Raw genomic sequence first — 17673 nt, 5'->3', positions numbered from 1 at the left:
ATAATTGTTTATTTTAATGACAGATTCATGCGTATTGTGATCACCGGATTTTTACGAGGAGGGTTACGCTCAGGTCACTATGCATACGGAAAATATGTCGGCGAATTGCTTCCTGGAAGCAAGCAATTAAAAATAAGTAAACTTCTTCTAAATGTGGACAAATTAATGAATTTTCCTCAGAAAAAAGTATATGTACAAAAGTTTTATAATGAAAACTATCCATTTAGTTATAAAAAACAGATGCATATTTTTTTTTAATTTGAGGTTTCATATGACTTTAAGATAAGAAACTTGAGCACAGTGTACAGGGTGAATATAAAAAAAACAGTATAGGCAGAGTCGAGACGACAGATGAATATGGTTTTTATAGACGTTCAATTTTTGAATTTTCCTTGGAGTTCGACAATTTTGTAATTTTTTCCTCGATGAAACGAAAACAATAGGAATGAATATAGTTAAAAATCACAGTTTCATATACACTGTTGTTAATAAAACTGTTATCTAAATGGGCTATCTTAAGACTTACAATTGTATGTGTATTTGCAGATGTTGTGCATGTAACTGAGGAACCCAAAGTTGTAACTGAAGAACCCAATGTGAACAGTTCTGGCTCTTATCAACCTCCAGAAAATACTAAATGGGATGCCAATAATGAAATATGGAAGCCTGTCTACTATGATGCTCATGACTTTAATCCGCACGATCCTTTTGTCAATGCCACCTTTATCGAGTGAGTAGACTGACCATCCGTACTATTCAATTTTTAATGCCACCTTTATCGAGTAAGTAGACAGACCATCCGTATTGTCCACTTGTCAATGCCACCTTTATCGAGTAAGTAGACTGATCATCCGTATTGTCCACTTGTCAATGCCATTTTTATCGAGTACGTAGACTGATCATCCGTATTGTCCACTTGTCAATGCCACCTTTATCGAGTAAGTAGGCTGACCATCCGTATAGTCCACTTTTTTTTACAATTTAAATTGTCACTCAAGTAGTAATTGTATTCAGCTGATTGTATTGCTGTTTATGTAAAATATTTTGTAGCAATTTTGATGGGACAACCATTCCACGAACTTGCGATGAGGGTCTACCATGTGTCGATTCCCCTTATCGAACAATTGATGGTACATGTAATAATCTTGACAATCCTACCTGGGGAGCAGCCGACACTGTACAGTTACGATTTCTTGATCCTATATTTAAAACGGGTATGTGATTTTATCGTGTATCAAATTGTAAATTTGAAGTCTATGTTGCAATAGTTTTATCAGAAAAAATTACTAAATGAAAACGTTTTATCCTTCGATAGATTCGATCGGTCAACTATAGTTGAAAGTGTGCCTGGCGTACAAAATTTCTACCCTGGTATCTATGAACTCTTTATTCTACAAATAAAAAAAATGACAATGGATTAAAACCAATGTTTACACGCAGTTAAATCAGTTTTGATTACATGCAGTCGATAGTCAATTTAGGCTTTGTCTTGGTACATTGTTCTTACTGGTTCTAGATATATAGACGTAATTGTATCCTGAAACGTTAAGGACGGACCATGTGTTGAAAAAAATTATAAGCATTATGAAGATTTAATAATGGTATCAATACTCGTTTGTTTTTATGCCCCACCTACGATAGTAGAGGGGCATTATGTTTTCTGGTCTGTGCGTCCGTTCGTCCGTCTGTCCGTCCGTCCGTTCTTTCGTCTGTCTGTCCCGCTTCAGGTTAAAGTTTTTGGTCAAGGTAGTTTTTGATGAAGTTGAAGTCCAATCGACTTCAAACTTAGTACACATGTTCCCTATGATATGATCTTTCTAATTTTAATGCCAAATTAGAGATTTTACCCCAATTTCACGGTCCACTGAACATAAAAAATGATAGTGCGAGTGGGGCATTCGTGTACTGAGGACACATTCTTGTTAACATTTAACCTGCAATGAATCGTAACTGCAGACGCTATACGGGTATAAATCACTCGGGATGAGACCGGATGTTTAGTTACGTGGATCTCAGCATGGAAGACACCGACATTGATAAATTTCCCGCGTATTTGTCTATATCAAAGTATGTTCCAAACCGAGAAAGGGAAACGTCAAAAATTATGTTCCTATTCAAGAGAGAGTAAATGGTATGAATAATTTTGTATATTTCGTATTATTACACCAGGTAAAACAGAGGTTAAAATCGGTGGAGTGTGATAAGTAAATCGGTAATCAATTTCAATTACACAATTATTAAAAGTATAAACAGGTATATAGTCATTGAAGAGATATCCAGTTTTTGTGTGGTAAGATACGCGTGAATCTCAGTAAGTACTAAAAGCATTAACATGAAAAGGATGAGAATTAGTTCTCACATATATTCAAAATGGGAATTCGAAAACTCGATTGATCCAAAGAAGGGTTCATTGTCACTGAAAAACAAGAAAAAAAGACAGATGAAGCAGGCTACACTAGAATTTTTTTTATTGAATTGCTAAGAACCCATGTCTTTAAGTCCTGATACGTTTTTACTAATACAGGATTAAGGAATATACAACGTCTGAATTGAAACACAATCGTCGTCTGATACATATTTGTCATGTGTGTTACTGTAGTAAAGAAGTTGGTTTGATTAAAGTGTATAATTTCTATAATTTTTAAATTGAGTTTTTTTTTTCTTATTTCTAATATAATTATATCAATCACTTGAATTTTAGGAACTAGCACAAGCGACAATATTCCACGATCAGAAAACCTGAAAAGTGCCCGTGAGATCAGCAACGAAGTATTTAATGCCATTCATAATCAACATTGGTCTGAAAAGCACACTGCATCTCTTCTGTGGCTTGGACAATTTTTATCTCACGATCTAGGACTCACCAAACAACCCAAAGGTACATTTTCTATAATAAATATCTCTCTTGGACAGATTTAAGTCCTCGATCTAGGACTCATCAAAAAGCATAAAGGTAAATCTGTATTAATTCTGAGACTTCAAGTTGGACAGTTTTAAGCCCATGACCTAAGACCCACATGCCAAACAGCATGAATGCAAATGAAGATACATTAACACTAGGCTATATCTAAAAAAAATAAAAAGATTTTTTATCAAGTTAACCAGTATTTGTCAGATTTCTTTTTCAGTATTTGTGAGACTAAGTCAGTATTTGTAGGTTTTCTGTCTCAGTATTTGTGAGTTTTCTATTTCTGTATTTATCCATTTTCTATTCATTATTTTTGAGGTTTCTGTTTCAGTCAGTTTTTTATTTCAGTTTTTGTCAATTTTCTTTTCAGTTTTTGTCAGTTTTCTTCTTCAGTATTTGTCAGTTTTCTATTTCAGTGTTGGTAAGTTTTGTATTTCAGTATTTGAAGGTTTTCTATTTCAGTATTTGTGAGTTTTCTATTTCTGTATTTGTCAGTTTTCCTATTAAGTAATTGTTAGTTTTCTATTTTAGTATTTGTGACTTTTCTATTTCAGTATTTGTTAGTTCTATTTCGGTATTGCTGAGTTTTTATTGTTTTTAAAATGCAGTGTAATTTGAGGTTTTGTTTCGTGTTGAATGTCTCACTCAATCTTTTTGTCAAAGGACAAACATTAATAGCGCTTTTTTTTAGTTTTTTTTCTCATGAATATTAATATATCATATTCCTAGTGTTCTATCCAGCCAATTCATTCAATCTTTTAAACATGTTTATAATGAATGAAATTGATGATACACAATGACAAAATACATCGTTCAATTTTTTTTGCCTGAAAATATAGCACGACAATTTAATATAGATATAGGAAGCTGTGGTATGAGTGCCAATGAGAAAACTCTCCATTCAAATAACAATTTATAAAAGTAAACCACAATAGGTCAATGTACGGCCTTCAAAACGGAGCCTTGGCTCACACCGAACAACAAGCTATAAAGGGCCCCAAAAATTACTAGTGTAAAACCATTTAAACGGGACAACCAACGGTCTAATCTATATAAAAAATGTACATAAATATAGCTTAAAAGGTAGAAATACAAAAGTTATATATGTATATTTGTATTTCAGAACCAAAAAATTGCTGTAATGAAACTAATCTCGGCGAGTAAGTATTTTTTCTTCTTTCGTTTTTACTTTTAAAGATTTGGTTACTTTGAATCAATAATATTTCAAACACTATTTATATTAAACCATTATGCTGCAGTATATTAAATCTCAAACTTAGTGACTGTAAGGAAGGAATTGCATACAATTAAATTCCTATTTGGCCGAAAATTTTAACAATTAAACAATTCAATATGTTATGGTTGTACCCCGCGCGATGAATTGCGGGGATATAAGTCTAAAAATTTGCCCAACGGTACTGATATATAAGATATTATTATACAAAGATGTTGTTATAAATCGTTTTGACAAATATTTCGGCTTATTTGTTAACACGATTTACATCTTCGTATAATAACATCTTATATCAGTACCGTTGTGCAAATTTTTAGACTTTTTTCCTTATCTGCATATATAGTATCGTCTATTTTAGAGGATCCGGTACATAGTAAATTTGCTAGTTGGTCCTTTCAATATTCTTCTATATATATATACTAATACTGGGCGTCCGTCAGTCCGTCCCCTCCAAAATGACTGAATTTCACAAAACTTATATTATAAGTATACAATTATCAGCAATATCTCGGACAAATAAAAAAAATAATGACCTTCTACTATTTTAAAATAGTAATGCCCCTTGGAAATATTAGTTATTTTTTAAAATTGCTTTGTTAGCGCTCTCATGTGTATACTTCTTTTTAGATTTTAATGAAACTTATATCATATGTTTATATCAGCAAGACAAATTTGAAAATCAGTGCTGATTAAATATTCTTAAAAGAGTAACGAAATATCTATTTAATGGCAAATTGCATTTTAATGTCTCTTACGTGTACAATTCTTACCATAGTTTTGTGAAATCTATATCATAGGTTCATATCAGCAATATTTGGGGCAACTTTGAAAATCAGTGCCGATCAATTATTTTTAAAAGAGTTATGCCCAATAGAAAAATTAATCAAATGGGAAATTGCATTGCATTTGCTCTCAAGCCTTCATAAAAAGAAGAGTGTTTTTTATTAGCCATTGCATTTGGACTGATAAAATATGTTTGATTTTTCGTTCGAAATTCGGCTATCCTAGCTTGAATTTACTTGATAAAACCATGTGTTATCTAACTATAATATATTTTATGGTAATAAGTTAAATATTATGTAATTATTATTTCCGTGTTTTTACAGTGAACGATGTTTCACAATTGCTGTACCGGATTCGGACCAGTATTACACAGTGAAGTGTAAACATTTTACGCGTTCAATTATTGGTACTAAAGGATGCCTACCAAGTAGTACTAATCCCAAAGGTTAGTATACAAGTCATGATTATACCAGATAGTAATAACACTCTAGATAAGTATACATTTGATTAGGAAACAAACATATTTGATTTGATTTGATTTGATTTGATTTACAAAGAATTAGTGACCTAGCAAAATAAAACCAATACTCTTGAATCTGGACTTTTACCTAAAATACCGATTCATTTCGTTGAGTAATCCTTTTGGCGACGTCATGGATTTTTTCTTTTTTCCTGTCAGCAACACCCTTTCAACGGCTGATATAATGAAAGGGAGTTCGGAAATTAGATCGGTAACCAACTATATTTATTTTTATCTTTTTGAAAGTTCTACGTGTATACAATTTCTTTTAAAAATCGCCGGACAAGCCATTTACGTACCTGTTACCTTAACTTGTATTGCCATTCAGAGTAATCCAGCCCTGGCATCAGTGACTTATTATTATTTTTTTTGTTGTCACCGGGCCTCAGTGGCTGACAACAAATAAAAAAGATAAAAAAAAAATGAAAATAAGTCAATGAGGTCAGGGCTGGACTACTGACAACAAAAAAAAAATGAAAATAAGTCACTGAGGCCAGGGCTGGACTACTCTGGATGGCAATACAAGTTAAGGTACTAATAGGTACTGACAACAAAAAAATAATTCACTGAGGCCAGGGCTGGACTACCATACAGAGTAGTGATTGCATTGTAGATTTGGAGAAAATTGTCTATCTTACAGCTGAAAATTATCTTTGAACTCGATTTTTTTATGATTATGAGCACCTTAGATCGTAAAATAATAAGTTAATTAAGATATCTAACTGTATAATTCTTCATTGTAGATAACTATAAAGAAATCAACAATTTTCAAACATCTTATATTGATCTCTCTCTTACGTATGGTAATTCTGATGAGGAAGCGAAGGAATTGAGAAACCTAACAGGAGGTAACAAACGTGTTGATAAACCGAATGATGATTATCGCGAAACTAAATCAAGATGGCTCGCTATGGACACTATTTAAACAATCCTGATAGAGACAACACACAACTGACAATTTACAACAGACAAAAATCAGACAATACAAATAAGAGACAATTCAAAACAGATGAACGGTCAGAACAACCTTATGGCTTGTGTACATATTATCGATTCGAGACATTGTTATCATATTTTAATCATATTTTCTAAAGCTTTAATTTATTTTGTTTCAATTTCAAATTTTTGGAACCCCTATGATCCCTTGCATGTGTATCGCGCATTATAGATCACAGTGAAAACGTAGTGTTTACATAGGTACATGGGAGTTATTTCTAACAACCTCGAATAAGATATACTGAGAATCTCACTGATACTTTCAAAACTTGTATATTTGTAGGAAGACTAAATGTTAAAATAAGTGAACAAGGACAACATCTTTTACCAGAAAGAAATAATACATTAGAATGTCCCATGAAAAAGAAAAACGGAAGCGGATATTGTCAAAAAACAGGTATAAAAAGAACTTATCTTACTTTTAATATTTACTACCGTTTTTATTTCAACTAAAACATGTATAAGAGAGTCAGAAGATACCCGTGGTCAAGTCAAACTCATAAATCTAAAGTTAATTTATCCGTAAAATACGGATAAATGAAACATAAATATATTCATTTTTGTTTTGCTCTTGATAATGTCTTTTAGTAATAAACCTTGTCTAAATTTCATAAAATTCCCTGATGGTTTGACAAAGGTATTGGTGTCTTAAAACAAATTAATCACAGACGGAACCTAAATGTTGATGATACTGCTGTAGCTTTGTCTATCTTTCGCGTCATAATTGTCACCAGGGTCGAAAAAAAAGAGAATCAAAGGGTTAAGAGAGAAAAAAAAACCAACTTGATAAACGTTATTTTCTTTTAGACATTTTCAACTTTTAATAAACTAAAGTTGAATTTAACATAAACGAAGAACTCTTACGATACACAATATATTTTCCCAATGGTTCATTAAATTTTTTTTGCATTTGAGCCGACTTTGTGTACACACAAATATATAGCAAGTACCAATGGATAAAGATGAATGGTATCCTATAATGAACAAGTGTGTTTTATATAGGTGCATAGTTTACAGGAGCACCCGAGATCACCCCTAGTTTTTGGTGGGGTTCGTGTTGTTTATTCTTTAGTTTTCTTTATTGTGTCATGTGTACTATTGTTTTTCTGTTTGTCTTTTTCATTTTTAGCCATGGCGTTGTCAGTTTATTTAGATTTACGAGTTTGAGTGGCCCTCTGGTATCTTTCGTCCCTCTGGTATCTTTCGTCCCTCTTTTACAGGATACTGTTTGTTACGCTGAATTATTTCCTGACGGCACAAGTTCTTCAAGGGAATAATTGGATTTTCAAACTGAGTGGTGATATATTCAGTTCGAGAATGCCACATTAAACCAAAGCGATGGGTTGTGCAAAATATATCAACTGTGATAAAAGCTTTAAAATGTTTATTTCCACTAAAAACATATTTGCATTGCACATAAATGTTGCCGTGCAACTGTCTACCGACGGAAATTTTAAAGAGCGTTACCGTCCTATAAATTCTCCAAAAACCGAACATCCCACGCGGTTGAACCGACTGTCTGACGGGTCTTAATGTCTGATAGGCCTAGGTCACTACATGTATATACTCATTGTTGTCATATATACAATTGAATTTAAAACATTAAACTGATACATTTTAAAAGATAAACTTGTATCACCTGGTGAAAGAAGCTATGTGTCAAAAAACTTATAACTTGTACAAAAACTCTGTACAAATTATAATTTGTACATACTTACATCTTGTACACAGCATATATATATATATATATACTATTATTATCCACGAAATGGACAAAATTAAATCCCCTACGAAAATTTCTGCTTTTACAGTAATACAGAGTTTTATGCGACTGTCAAAAAGAGAGGTTACTAGCTAGCTATGAAACCAGATTTTCTACATCAGCAATATGAAAGTTGTTTTCCGTTAGTTTCAGATGTTTGAACTTTTGATTCAGCCGATGCAGTTTATTTTTGCATCTGTCCTACAACTATAAGTTGAATATTTTCTCAGGTGAAAAATATTATAAAGGCACATGCTTCAAATTTCCATTGTGATGCAAAGTAAAATAATTATTTGCAGGTGACCCCAGGGTTGACAATATTAACTTTATAGGAGTAACTCATTTGTTAATTTGCAGGTGACCCCAGGGTTGACAATATTAACTTTATAGGAGCAACTCATTTGTTAATGGTAAGAGCGCACAATTGGATTGCAGACAATTTAACTGAAATCAATCCTCATTGGGACGACGAGAAACTCTATCAAGAGGCTAGAAAAATTCTCATAGCATTGTTTCAAAACATTGTTTATAAAGAGTATCTGCCAGAAGTATTAGGTCCTTACCTTTCCAAAAACAACAAGCTATGTGTAAATGATACTGGATATCAAGATGATTATAACACCACATACAATGGTCAGATCAGAAACGAATTTCTGGCAGCTGCATTTCGATGGGGTCACTCTATTCTGCCTGGTCATCAAGCGTATTTGCTGGCTGACCATTGTCTTATGGACTGGTATACTGTTATAGATACGTTTAAATGTTCTGAGATGTTGTATGCTAATGGTGGAATGAATTTAACTGCGTATGTTAGGTGGATGTCTTGGGAAAAATCTATGAAAAACGATAGGTAAGTAGTCCTCACAAATCAAAAATGGCAATAATGCAAAACAATATCAAAATGTATTATATTTCTGTTTTATTCAGACATCGTTGTTAATATCGGTGGTGGCATGTTATGTGACCGTCTTAAAAGCTATAAAACCTGTTTAAATCCCCCATTTTCTACCCTAAATGCATGTACCAAGACATGAATATGACAGTTGTTTTCCACTTGTATTTTATGTTTGATCTAGCCATTTAATAAGGAACTGTGCGTTTTGATTTCTTCATGGGGTTGGGGTTGGGGTCGGTGTTTTATTTTAATTTTTTACAAATACCGAAATCCTAGGATAATTAAATAAAAATGGAACTGCATGATAGTTGTCGAAACCAAACGATCGACAATATCTACCAACGGAAAGAACAGAAGAAGAATGGTGGGTTAAACCTTTAACTTAGAAAAAAAGCTTTTACTAGTTATACAGACATTAACTATAAAGATTTATATAAACGATGTAATCGCAGAAAATCACAACTGTTTCAAATAATCCATAATTAATTGGTTGGTTTGAACTATGTACTCATTCAATCCAGGTTTAGTCCACCATTTTCTACATGAGAAAATGCCTGTACCAAGTCCGGAACATGACGGTTGTTATCCATTCGTTTAATTGGTTTCAGCATTTAATAAGGGACTTTCTGTTTTGAATTTTACTCTGAGTTCAGTACTTTTTATTCATATGTATCTAAATGTGTTTGTTGTCTTATAGGTGTCTTGTTGTAATTTTTTTTTCTTTAGGTTGCTGACTCATTGACGTGTTTGTACTTTACAATTTTGAATTTACAAACATCTTGATAATCAGTTTGTATTATTTTTTAAATTCTTTTAATTTAGATGTTTCCGTTTTCATTTGTACAAAACGGAAATTTTGTTCATATCATTAAATATTGAACAGTTGGCTTTGATTGAACCATCCCAAGAAATGAAACAATGATAAAAAAATCCTCGCTGAAAAGAAGGAACAACTTACACTTTGAAACCCTTTTCAAATATTTGGGACGAGGCTTAACTCTACGACGTATTTTAAAACAGCAACAGTGAACGATTTCGATCTGCATTTGACGGTGAATTGTATTGTACCGAGTGAAGAATATTATTCAATAGCAATCTCAACTTCAATGGCAAATTCAGCAATGCTCAAACTTATTGTTGACTTCCATTCCGTTCTGTTTTTATAGTAATCCTTTAAAACTGGCATACTTTATCATCCTGAAATCGTTTTATTATAAGGCAATTCATTGGTTAAAACTTTGAAAAGTCGTCGGGTGTATAACGATTAGTAATGTTGTGAATGTTTTAGTATTTTAATTGATAGATTTATGGAAGACGAATACCGTAATTATCTGTTTGGAGGTGAAGATCTGGCTGCCCGTAACATACAAAGAGGACGAGACCATGGGTTATCTACTTACAATCATTTCCGAACCTTTTGTGGCTTGAAACCGGTGTCCTTTGATGATTTTATAATGGAGGACCACGACTGGGAATCGTCAAATGCACTCAGAAATCTGTACAGGTTATTACAGTAGAATCATGTTTAAAACTCAGGTTTTACTCATTGAAATTACCTAGACGTATGTTTTTATAAAGAAATGACGAATTAAATCATAACGAAAGAGATTTCTTTTAATATTTTAATTGACTTTTAATTCAAAACTTTTCTGTAACAAAACAAATTATTCAATTATTTCTTGGTTTGTTTGTATGTAGGATTGACCATTTACCATACATATCATGCAGTATGTTTTATTGCAGTCGTTGACCCTCTATATTTGTTCCTTTAGTTTTGTTGTCCTGTTTTCCCCTAATACTAATATTAAGATATAGCTGCTACATGAAACATATTTCCCTATTGATGACAAACGCGTCTTTCATGGACACTAAACTTTTAGGAACCTTAAAATGCCATTTAAAACATTCTCTAGCACATCTTCAAAGAATGTGGCCAATTTCTCCTGACTTATTTTCAAACGTTTTCAGCTTTCAAATAATTCATAACATTACCACCTAATGTGGGTTCTTGGGGTTCAAACAATAGTTTACTTATTTCAGAGCAAGTCATTAAATGATTAACTCCGGATGAATGCACACAATTTCTCGAGGTTTTGACAATTGTTAAGTAATTATCCCCAATACCTATGAAAGGGACATTACCATAATCAACCTTATTTTGGAAGTAAATCTAAATATTGTCTTTAAGATGCTATATTATTACATTGTGTTTTGTCATGTCCTGCAATGCAAATTTGACAACATTTTTAATGAATATGCCTTAAACAGCAACATATATGTAATATTGTGAACAAGTATTTTAAGTGTGTAATACAGACATCAATTTTCAGTAGGACTTGGCTTCAATCAGATTTCGACCCTGTTAGTAAAACAAGTACAGGAATAATTGACCCTACACTTTTATTTTATCGAAATTTTATAAATTACTCATGTGTGTAGTGCACTTTTTTCTAAGCCTCAATAAGCATGATACCCAAGTTCTTCTATGAGATAGTATACTTGACTATTTTTAGTAATGCCGACGACATTGACCTATATGTAGGAGCTATGACAGAAGAGTCAGCTGGAGGAAGTATCCTTGGACCTACATTTACCTGCTTGACAATCAAACAATTCTCGCTGATAAGAGCTAGTGATCGATATTGGTACGAACGACCAGGCATGTTTACACTAGGTAAGACTTTATAATTAGTAATCGATATTGGTACGGAAGACCATACATGTTTACACTGGGTAATACTTTATAATTAGTGATCGTTTTGGTACGAAAGACCAAATATGTTTACACTATGTAAGACTTTATAATTAGTGATCGTTTTGGTACGAAAGACCAAACATGTTTACACTATGTAAGACTTTGTAATTAGTGTAAGATATTGGTACGAAAGACCAAACATGTTTACAATAGGTAAGACTTTATAATTAGTGATCGGTATTGGTACGAAAGACAAAATATGTTTACACTAGGTAAGCCTTTATAATAAGTGTAAGATATTGGTATGAAAGACTTAACAAGTTTACACTAGGTAAGACTTTATAATTAGTGATAGATATTGGTATGAAAGAACAGACATGTTAACACTGGGTAGGACTTTATAATTAGGGATATATATTGGTATGAAAGACCATTTATGTTCACACTGGGTAAGACTTTATAATAAGTGATATATATTGGTACGAAAGACCAAACATATTTACACTAGGTAAGACTTTATAATTAGTGATGGATATTGGTACGAAAGACCAATAATGTTTGCACTATGTTAGACTTCATAATTAATGATAGATATTGGTATGAAAGACCAAACATGTTTACAATAGGTAAGACTTTATAATTAGTGATAGATATTGGTACGAAAAACCAAACAAGTTTACACTAGGTAATACTTCATAATAAGTGATATATATATTGGTATAAAAGACCAAACATGTTTACACTAGGTAAATAAAGGCAACAGTAGTATACCGCTTTTCAAAACTCATAAATCCATGGACAAAAAACAAAATCGGGGTAACAAACTAAAACCGAGGGAAACGCATTAAATATAAGAGAACAACGACACAACACCGAAACGCAACACACACAGAAACGGACCAAGCAACAGACAAAACACCACGAGAATAACAAATATAACATCAAAACCAAATACATGAATTTGGGATAGACAAGTACCGTGCCACGTCTTATCTCAAAAATAAGAGAAAACACAAACGACTCAACGTTAAAATGCAACACACACAGAAATGAACAATATTATAACAATGGCCATCTTCCTGACTTGGTACAGGACACTTTTAAAGGGGAATAAAAGTGGTGGGTTGAACCTAGTTTTATGGCATGCCAAACCTCGCCAAGACTTTATAAGACTTTATAATTAGTGATCGATATTGGTATGAACTACCGAACATGTTTACACTGGTTAATACTTTATAATTAGTGATAGATATTGTTACGAAAGACCAAACATGTTAAAACTAGGTAAGACTTTATAATAAGTGATATATATTGGTACGAAAGACCAAACATGTTTACACTGGATACGACTTCATAATTAGTGATCGATATTGGTACGAAAGACCAAACATGTATACACTAGGTAAGACTTTATAATTAGTGTTCGATATTGGTAAGAAAGACCAAACATGTTTACATTATGTAAGACTTTATATTTAGTGATCAATATTGGTACGAAAGACCAAACATGTTTACACTGGGTACGACTTCATAATTAGTGATCGTTATTGGTACGAAAGACCAAACATGTTTACACTAGGTAAGACTTTATAATAAGTGATCGATATTGGTATGAAAGACCAAACATGTTTACACTGGGTAGGAATTTATCATTATTGATGGATATTGGTACGAAAGACCAAACATGTTTACACTAGGTAAGAATTTATAACTAGTGATTGGTATTGGTACGAAAAACCAAACATGTTTGCACTGGGTACGACCTCATAATTAGTGATCGATATTTGTACGAAACACCAAAGATGTTTACACTAGGTAAGACTTTATAATTAGTGTAAGATTTCGGCAGAAAGACCAAACATGTTTCCACTAGGTAAGACTTTATAATTAGTGATAGATATTGGTATAAAAGACCAATCATGTTTTTACTGTGTAGGAATTTCAAATGAGTGATCGATGTTTACACTGGATTAGAAGGTATTGGTAACAAATGAAAGATTCACGCATTCCGAGGCTGTATGTTTTTAGTTTTGACAAAACAAAACCACACTAGTGTAACATTTATGTAAAAATCCATCAAGATTATTACCATTTTTCATGTCAGCATGACATTAATGTATATGTATGCGTTTTCATACTTTTCCTTTTCTTTCGAAATTTTCATATGTGATTTTTTTGGTTAAATTCTTTTCGGCTGTTACTTAAAAGAGAGTCAAATTATAACAGAGGGACATTCAAACTCATAGATCGAAAATAAACTGACAAAACCATGGCTAAAAATTAAAAAGACAAACAGACTAATAATAGTATACCAGACAAAACATAGAAAACTAAAGACTAAGCAACACGAACCCCACAAAAACTGGGGGTGTTCTCAGGTGCTCCGGAAGAGTAAGAAAATCCTGCTCCATATGTGGCACCGGTCGTGGTGTTGGTCATGTTAATACAAACCCGGTAAAATATGTGCGTTTATTTTTCAGACCAACTGAACTCTATTAAACAGGTGAAATTAGCAAAGTTGACGTGCCAAGTTTTCGACATACCAACAATCCAAGAGCATGTGTTTGTGCGTGTTAATTATAATCAGTAAGTATAAAAGGAACCTAAATATCACACACGTGTACAACATGCCGACGATTCAAAAGGATGTGTTTGTGCTTGTTTATTATAAATAATAAGTATAGCAGGAACCTAAATATCATAATTAGAACCCCCGCATTAGATAAGACACTCATCAGGTAAATCATCGGGTACACTGTAATTACTCATCGGGTAAACTGTAATTACACGTCGGGTACACTGTATTCACTCATCAGGTAAATCATCGGGTACACTGTAATTACTCATCGGGTAAACTGTAATTACTCATCAGGTACACTTTAATTACTCATCGGGTAAACTCTAATGACTCATCGGCTAAACTGTAATTACTCATCTTGTACAAACTGTTATCACTCATCGGGTAAACTGTAATTACTCATCGGGAACACTGTATTTACTCATCGAGTAAACTGTTATTACTCATCAGGTACACTGTAATTACTCATCGGGTAAACGGTAATTACTCATCGGGTACACTGTAATTACCAATCGGGTAAATCATTGGATAAACTGTAATTACTCATCGGGTACACTGTAATTACTCATTGCGTAAACTGCAATTACTCATCGGGTACACTGTAATTACTCATCGCGTAAACTGCAATTACTTATCGGGTAAACTGTAATTACTCATCAGGTACAGTAATTACTCATTGGGTAAACTGTAATTTCTCATTGGTTAAACTGCAATTACTCATTGGGTAAACTGTAATTACTCATCCGGTACACTGTAATTACTCGTCGCGTAAACTGTAATTACACATCGGGTAAACTGTAATTACTCATTGGTTAAACTGCAATTACTCATTGGGTACACTGTAATTACTCATCGGGTAAACTGCAATTACTCATTGGGTAACCTGTAATTACTCATCAGGTACAGTAATTACTCATTGGGTAAACTGTAATTTCTCATCGGGTACACTGTAATTACGCATCGGGTAAACTGTAATTACTCATTGGTTAAGCTGTAATTACTCATCGGGTAAACTGTTATTACTCATCAGGTACACTGTAATAACTCATCGGGTAAACGGTAAATACTCATCGGGTACACTGTAATTACCCATCGGGTAAATCATTGGGTAAACTGTAATTACTCATCAGGTACACTGCAATTACTCATCGGGTAAATCATCGGGTAAACTGTAATAACTCATTGGGTAAATTGTAATTACTCATCGGGTAAACTGTAATTACTCATCGGGTAACTGTAATTACTCAGTTGTTCAGAGGCGGTTAAAATTTAGTTACTCAGCAGTTAAACTGTGATTGTCTCTTTTTTATCTTCTTCATCAAATTACGAGAAATGAAATGCGTTAACCTTCAAGGATCGACATTTAAAGGAAACCAAACAACAACAAAAACACAAGGTCTCAAATATTTTAATGTGTACATTTTTGTAATTTAATCCCTGGTAGATATTAGATAACTAGTAAACGCATTATCACAACACTTTGTAGCTAAGTTATATCCTGATTAAAATCATTTGTCTATGAGGTCGTAATTAAAAAATATAAATAATGTAAATTAAAATGTTTTAATCTCAATAATATCACTTATTGCTTATTGTTTTTGCAGTGCCAATCCTTTGTGTAACTGTTCGTCCTTGACTGGCCTGGATTTCAGTTTGTGGCAGGAATAAGTTTAACGGAACGTATATCTGCAATGTATTCCGGTGTAGTTCTGATGAAATAAAGAACTGTTTTGTTTTAATATGATTGAGTTAACTTTAAGATATTTACTGGATCTATTCTATATAAACGGGTGTAAGATGCCTAGCTGATAGTTTTGTACGCCATACGCGCGTTTCGTTTACAAAAAAAACCCCAACAACTCTATGACGCTTGATTTAAAACATTCATAAATGGCATAATAAGGAGCTTGGGCCTACAATACACGAAGGGGTGTGTGAAATTCTGCAAAGGTAATTTATTCATTGGGCAAAAAATCTTTGTTTATACGAACTATTATTTTTTTTTAAACAGTTAATTTATGAATATGGCTATATTAAAAATGAATCATGTCAACACAGATTACTGACTACTGGTATGGTGATCCCATATAGAAAGAAACCTCCAGTAACAGTGTAACCGAGATAAGATATTGCCTTTTTTAGTTCACCTAGCCCGAAGGGCCAAGCGAGTTTTTCTCATCACTTGGCGTCCGTCGTCTGTCGTCCGTCGTCCGGCGCCGTCTGTTAACTTTTACAAAAATAGGGAATTATTGTAGATTTTGGCTTATAACTCCGAAACCAATGCATTTAGAGCAAATCTGACAGTGGTAAAATTGTTTATCAAGTCATGATCTATCCCTGAAACTTTCAGATGAATTGGACAACCCGTTGTTGGGTTGTTGCCCCTGAATTGGTAATTTTAAGGAAATTTTTTCTGTTTTTGTTATTATCTTGAATATTATTATAGAAAGAGATTAACTGTAAACAGCAATAATTTTCAGCAAAGTAAAATCTACAAATAAGTCAACATGATCAAAATGGTCAATTGACCCCTTAAGGCGTAATTGCCCTTTATATTCAATTTTAACATTTTTTCTTAAAATTTTGTTATCTTTCACAAAAATCTTCTCCTCTAAAACTATTGGGCAAAATTTAACCAAACTTTGCCAAAATCATCATTGGGGTATCTCGATAAAAAAAATGTGTCCGATGACTCAGTCTGCCAACCAAGATGGCTGCCATTTTCTAAAAGTAGAATATACGGGTGAAATGTAACAATTTTCATAAATTTTGGTAAATTTTTACAAATGTATTTCTCTGTAACTACTGGACACAGTGCATTATAGATAGATATATTGTTAGCAGCAAGAGTGTTCAGTAAAGTAATATGGCATCACAGGGGTGTGCCAATATCTACGAACACATTACCATCACCAAAAGCACAATTTTGTCATGAATCCATCTGTGTCTTTTGTTAAATATTCACATAGACCAAGGTGAGCGACACGGGCTCTTTAGAGCCTCTAGTTTCCATATGATATTTATATATGGACGTAGTTTTTCTTCCAATTAACATTACATACAATCTACAGTTAAAGTTCCTTACACATTTATTAGCTTCATAAAGAAGTCGAGACACTGGGTTCCGTGGAAACGTTACGAATTTTAATTCAAACAGAAGGAGCTTATTCTGAAAAGACCAGTTGCTAACCAACATTTTTCTTTGGTCATGAACAATTTGACAACCTTAGAAGTTACAATATTAAAGTAGTAAACCTAGGTGAGAAACGTGATTATATAACGCTTTGCAAAATATCCTGTTT

General features: G+C 33.0%; 1 protein-coding gene across 1 annotated transcript; it reads left to right on the top strand.

The window, feature by feature from the left end:
- The first annotated feature begins 549 nt into the window (after positions 1 to 549).
- LOC143065388 (peroxidase-like) lies at positions 550 to 16098 on the top strand. Its single transcript, XM_076238932.1, has 11 exons — positions 550 to 730; positions 2702 to 2878; positions 4032 to 4068; positions 5249 to 5370; positions 6189 to 6293; positions 6725 to 6838; positions 8561 to 9053; positions 10402 to 10602; positions 11612 to 11772; positions 14274 to 14379; positions 15976 to 16098. The coding sequence occupies exons 1-11, from the start codon at positions 643 to 645 to the stop codon at positions 16037 to 16039; spliced, it is 1668 nt and encodes a 555-aa protein (XP_076095047.1). The 5' UTR covers positions 550 to 642; the 3' UTR covers positions 16040 to 16098.
- Positions 16099 to 17673: the final 1575 nt, after the last annotated feature.

The sequence above is a fragment of the Mytilus galloprovincialis genome, chromosome 2 (assembly GCF_965363235.1).
Source record: "Mytilus galloprovincialis chromosome 2, xbMytGall1.hap1.1, whole genome shotgun sequence".
Lineage (NCBI taxonomy): Eukaryota > Metazoa > Mollusca > Bivalvia > Mytilida > Mytilidae > Mytilus > Mytilus galloprovincialis.
Note: the sequence above shows the minus strand (reverse complement) of the source record. Positions and strands in the feature narration are given on the sequence as shown.